Source organism: Wyeomyia smithii, chromosome 1 (assembly GCF_029784165.1).
Source record: "Wyeomyia smithii strain HCP4-BCI-WySm-NY-G18 chromosome 1, ASM2978416v1, whole genome shotgun sequence".
Taxonomy (NCBI): domain Eukaryota; kingdom Metazoa; phylum Arthropoda; class Insecta; order Diptera; family Culicidae; genus Wyeomyia; species Wyeomyia smithii.
Genome location: NC_073694.1, coordinates 140,789,158 through 140,795,223, shown reverse-complemented (window position 1 = coordinate 140,795,223; position 6,066 = coordinate 140,789,158). Strand labels below are relative to the sequence as shown.

Here is a 6,066-nt window from a genome sequence, read left to right as displayed (position 1 = left end):
ATTTCTCAGACCCTGCAAAACATCCTGTACCTGAAGTTGGTTGACACCAATGTTTCTTGGATATTCTGGATAAAATGCAAAATAATCGCGGTCGCGATTTTCTTCGGAAAATGTGGTGTTAGCGTGAGGTCCGAAAATCGCGCGGAAATCACAAACGAGGCGGACACACTTTCAGCGAACTTCAAGAAGCGGGATGAAATAAAAAGCGTGCGTGGTTACTTCTAACAATATTTAATTCTAGCTGTTTCGATGTACAATGTGGGGTTTTTATAGGGAGTTTAACAAAAGAAGTTGATTCGCATAATGAGAGAGATAAAAATTGTGGATTCTGACGTCATCGATGCAGGGCGAAAACACTCTCGCTCGCGATTGCAGCAAATAGGGTTCGGCTACTCATTATGGCTTTAACATAAACCGCCCACCAAATTACGAGCAGTAATTTCAGACCCATTTCTTCCTAGCACATATTCGTCGTTATCAAGAGGAAAACGTCGCAGCTTCCTGACGTCTCTGCGGAAAACACCCTTGCCAGTTTTGACCGAGACAACTCGGACACGGCCATCGGTCCCAGGGAAAAGCTCCAGAACACGACCCAATGGCCATTGCTGCGATTTTTCGTTATCTTCAACAAGAAGCACAAAATCTCCTTCTGCGATGTTAGGGGACGATGTTTGCCACTTCGCAAGGCGTTGAAGAGAGAGCACGTACTCGGACTGCCACCGAGCTCGAAAGTCCTGGGCGACACGTTGAACGTAGTTCCATCTGGATAGTGAACTTATCTGCTGTTCAAGATGATTAACTTCGGGTAAAGCATCTAGCGGGCGCCCGATTAGAAAATGCGCAGGCGTAAGCGGTTGAGGATCCGTGGGATCATCGGAAATAGCACAGATCGGACGAGAGTTCATGCAGGCCGCTATCTGAGACAGAAGAGTACTCAATTCCTCAAAGGTGTAAGTATAATTACCTCCAATTTTGCTGAGAAATCCTTTTGCCACCTTGATTCCAGCCTCCCATAGGCCACCAGGATGAGGCGAACGAGCGGGTATAAAAAGCCATTGCACTCGCTTGTTGACCAAAATATCGTTCACTTCATCACTGTGTTCGGTTGCATCTATTTGATGGTACAGCTCTCTAAGAAGTCTCGCTCCTGCTCTAAGGTTCGTGGCATTGTCCGAGTACATCTTACTGGGCACTCCGTACCGACTAGTGAAACGCGTAAATGCAGCAATAAATGATGATACACTTAGATCCGAGACAGCCTCCAAATGTACTGCGCGTGTCCCCAAACAAACGAACAAAGCGATGTAACCTTTCGAGGACACTGCACCCCGTGTTCTTCGTCCGATGATTCCTACAGGACCAGCGTAGTCGACTCCCGTAATGGAAAATGGGGGAAGTGGCTTTAACCGATCAGCGGGTAATTGTCCAAATTGTTGAGCTATGCGTGCTGGTCGAGATCGATTGCAGGTTAAACAATCACGATACACCTTGCGAGCGGCACTAATGCCGCGTAAGATCCAAAACCGTAAACGTGTAGCTGCTAACAGCGACTGAGGGCCACAATGCAATTTCTCCTTGTGCTCGTGAAGCAAAATGAGTGAAGTCAATATCGAGTGCCGGGGTAGCAAGATCGGATGCTTATTGTCGTAGCTCAAATCCGATTGTTGCAACCTGCCGCCCACCCTGACGATACCGTTTTTATCTAGGAATGGATCAAGCTGATATAATGAGCTACCACGCTCAACGTTGAGGCCACTTCGCAGTCGGTTGAGTTCTCCTGAAAAATGTTGCTGCTGTACGTGTTGAAGGTACTTTTCCAAAGCGAAATCTATCTCATCTGAAGCGAGACGAAGCGAACCACGGTACTCAGGGTGTCCAAAACGGAGCATCCGGGCGGTTACACGAAGTAGAAGCTGAAGATTCGGATAGTACCGGGCCATCATATCATCCAGAAAACGCTTGTCGTTTACAGTCAAACACACCACGGCTGTAGTTCTCTGCTCTCTATCTATCTGCCGTCGCTCATCTGTATTGAGATTGTCGATTGAAGGTGATTCGCAATTTATCGTCGTTGCCTCCCAGCTTGGTCCATGCCACCAAAGAGAGTTTGCTTGAAGTTGATCGGGAAACACACCCCGCGATACCAGATCAGCTGGGTTGTCGAGAGTGCCTACGTGAGCCCAGTTGATATAAGGTAAATGTGACGAAATCTCTGCCACGCGATTCGCCACGAAGGTCTTCCATCTTGCAGCACCTCCAGCCAGCCATGCTAAAACAACTTTGGAATCGGAGAAGGCCCGAATCTCGTGGAAAGTAGTAGAAGAAAGAGCTTCTCTCACATTTGATATCAATCGTGCGAGAATGGCTGCTGCACGTAATTCCAATCGGGGTATGGTCATTCTGTTGTTGCCTATTGGTGCCAGTTTCGATTTGGAACAGAGAAGATGGGACGAAGTTCTGTTGTCATCGCTTACGGCTCGGATGTATATGCAAGCACCCATTGCTACGTCGGATGCATCGCAGTAGCCGTGCAGGTAGAGACGAGACCAATTCCGCATGTCGATTACCCTTCGCGGAATCTGAAAAGAATTGAGAAGCGAAAACTTTTGCACCAAAACTAACCAACCTTTGGTTAACTCACCGGGGGGAGTCGCATCCCAAGCCACCTTCAGCTCCCACATTCGCTGCATTACCAGCTTTGCCTTGACTATAATTGGTGATAGAAGGCCAAGCGGGTCGAAAAGGCTGGCTATTTGCGATAAAATGATTCGCTTTGTGGGCTGAAGGATCTCGGTTGGCTGGTATGAAAAATGGAACTCGTCGCTGCACGGCTGCCACTGCATTCCAAGAGCCTTGATGGTGCTGTTTGGATTCTCATCAATGGGAATTTTCACTTCTAAATCGGCGTCAGGAACCCCTTCTAAAACTTCTGCGCTGTTGGACGCCCACTTCCGGAGATGAAATCCACCGGCAGCAAAGATTTCAGTCAACTGCAGCCGTAAGTTTTTTGCTTCTGCCTCTGACGAAGCACCAGTCAGAATGTCATCGACATAAATGCCCTTTTCCGCTTTCTCTACAGCTACAGGATATTGATGTCGAAACGACTCTAGAAGCTGCTGCACACATTTTGTAGCCAAATATGATGCACTTTTTGTTCCGAAGGTGACGGTATTTAGACGATATTCCTTAATGCATTCCTCATTAGTCCATCTCCACAAGACTTTAAGCAAGTCACGATCAAGCTCGTTCAGCCATATCATTCGATACATTTGCTTTGCATCGCTTGCGAGAACGATCGGTGGAAAGCGAAATCGAATTAAAATATTGATCAGTGAATCTTGCAAAACAGGACCGCACATGAGCACCTCGTTAAATGAGAGACCACTCGTCGTCTTTGCCGAGGCATCAAAAACGACTCGACATTTGGTGGTCGAACTGGTTGATTTGAGCACGCAATGATGTGGGAGATAAACCGATTTGCTATCTGTGTTGGTAGCACTAACGAGTGACATATGCCCAAGATCGATATATTCGCGGATGAACGCATGGTACTCATCTTTCAATTGTTGGTTACGATCGAGTTTTTTCTCTAAGTAGCGAAGTCTTTTCTCAGCAATCTGCTTCGACTCACCTAGTTGGGTGGGATCGCGTAAAAACGGGAGACGAACGACAAACTTTCCTGACTCATCTCGTATAGTATGATCAGAGAAATGTTTTTCACAAAGTTGCTCTTCTTCGGTAAGATGATTGGATGCTGGGAGATACTCTTCAAACTCCCAAAACTTACGTAGCTGCTGAGAGAGAGTATCCTCGGTCGAGGCGAGGAGACAGGTCGGAGTGTGAGAGCCATACGAATTATTGACCTCGTTGTAACGGCCAGCTACTACCCAGCCGAGTTTAGTATTTTGTAGTGTAGGTAGAGTGCCGTCGGTACTGAGGGTGATTTTACCAGGCTCGAGCAGCTGAAAAAAGAGTTCTATTCCCAGTAGCACTTCTACCTCGCCAGGACGATGAAATAGTGGATCAGCCAGATGAATTGATCCGGGAATAGGCCAATCTACAATATTTGCAGGCTTGCAAGGAAGCATTTTGGTGATTTTTTCTAACACCATACACGACGTGGATGTGCGAAAATCGGTGCATCGTGAGGAGATGGTTATATCGGCACATCTGTCAACGTGTGCTGGGGTAGATGAGATGCCTTCGAGGTTCAGGTCGGCTGCTTGCGTTTTGAGACGGAGTTTCCTACACAATTTATCGCTGATGAAATTGACTTGGGAAGCACAATCTAAAACGGCACGGCAGGCGTGCGGACGTCCATGGCTATCCAGCACGTTGATAGCGACGGTGGCAAGAAGAACATTCGATGCATCGGGACCGTTTGGTGAGTCGAGGGCCGAAATCAAAGACTGGGCTGAAAGTCCTGGATTTGCCGGGGCCATGACCGCCGGACCGGTGGAGTGTGTGTTTGTGGATGGCATATTCGGGTGCAGTAAAGTGTGATGGAATGAATTGCACTTTCTGCACGTACCTGATTGGCATCTTTCACCGGGATGAACTTTCAGGCAATTGTTGCAAAGTTTCATACGGTTAACGTGAGCGATTCGATCCTCGTGATTCATATGAAGGAACTTACCGCATTGGTATAATTGGTGGTTTTGTTTGTTGCATACGTTGCAGGACGTACTATTCGTGGCAACAAATGCGCTAGCGTTTTTGCATGCAGGTTGAAATTTTGAAGGTTGTTTGAAGGGCACATTAGTTTTTGTTCTCGGAGGCTGAGATGACTGAAGAGCGAAACTCCGAGATTCTATAAACTTCAGAAAGCATTGCAGATTGATGTTTTCTTCATCCATTTCGGCTATCTTCTGGCACCACAACTGCTTTGTGTCCGGATCTATCTTTTCGCTGAGAATGTAAAGAAGCCACGTGTCTCGATCTTCCCTATTCATCGCCTGCAAAGCTCTTATAACCTCATCAGATACGTCATGCAATGATCGTAGACCGTATGAAGACGGTGACGTAAGCGTAGGCTGAACCAAGAATCGCTTTATATGTTGATTAGCGATTTCTCGTGGTTTGTCGTACCTGGTTTTTAGCTTGTCCAGCGCAGTTCGATAGTTAGCATCCTCTATTTTTAAATGCGAAATCAAGGAAGCCGCTTCACCAGCCAAATTCGTTTTCAGGAAATAGAGCTTCTGACTGTCCTTTAGCATCACATTTTTATGCACTAAACTGTCGAACAAATCGTAGAAAGATTGCCACTCTAGGTAATTGCCACTGAAGACCGGCATATTCATACGCGGCAACTTTAAGTCAGACAATAGAGTTGTAGCTTCGTTGGGGTGGGTGACGGCACTAACAATGGACGGCGCGGCCATGCTTGTAGACATCATGCGCAGGAATTCTGCCTGTTGATCGGCAAGCTGCTTTATAATGTCAGGATGGGCAGCACGCTCAGTTGCAGCGTTATCGCGATCTTTCACTGCTTTCAGAATTTTCAACAAACGATTTTTCAATGTAATGTAGTACGATTCAAATCTCGCCTGCTGCTGCACCGCATCTTCATAGGCTTTATCGTCCTCACCAACATCTAGTATTCTCTTATGCACGGCACAAAAAGCAGCCCAAACCTCATTCAGGGCGTCTAGTTCGGTTTGCACATCAACTTCTTCGGCATCTGTGCCTCTTAATTTCTCCAATGCTTCCGAAATACGTTTTAATCGCGGTTCGAGCGATTTTCGTTCGCGGACGAGTTTATCCATCTTTGTGGATTTCGCGCACTTATTGTCCAAAAGTTATTTTCCACAGATTTTCTCACACTATTGTTCTACACCACTGAGATGCCAATTGGCAGAAGCACTCGGGGCCTGTATGGCGGCGACGGGGCCAATTTATGAGCACTAGCGATCACAGAACACGCGGTTCGCGGCGAAACGTTCGCGATCCGGTTCGAAGGACCATATGTTAGCGTGAGGTCCGAAAATCGCGCGGAAATCACAAACGAGGCGGACACACTTTCAGCGAACTTCAAGAAGCGGGATGAAATAAAAAGCGTGCGTGGTT

The 6,066-nt window shown here is 47.0% G+C and overlaps 1 protein-coding gene across 1 annotated transcript; it reads right to left on the bottom strand.

Moving 5' to 3' along the window:
* Nucleotides 1-404: 404 nt before the first annotated feature.
* Nucleotides 405-5,765, bottom strand: LOC129717243 (uncharacterized). Its single transcript, XM_055667099.1, has one exon. It carries the CDS (start codon nucleotides 5,763-5,765, stop codon nucleotides 405-407), a length of 5,361 nt encoding a protein of 1,786 aa, XP_055523074.1.
* Nucleotides 5,766-6,066: the final 301 nt, after the last annotated feature.

What these genes read in the sequence shown, in the direction of transcription:
- LOC129717243 (XM_055667099.1), bottom strand. Translation starts at nt 5,765, where the DNA reads ATGGATAAACTCGTCCGCGAACGAAAATCGCTCGAACCGCGATTAAAA.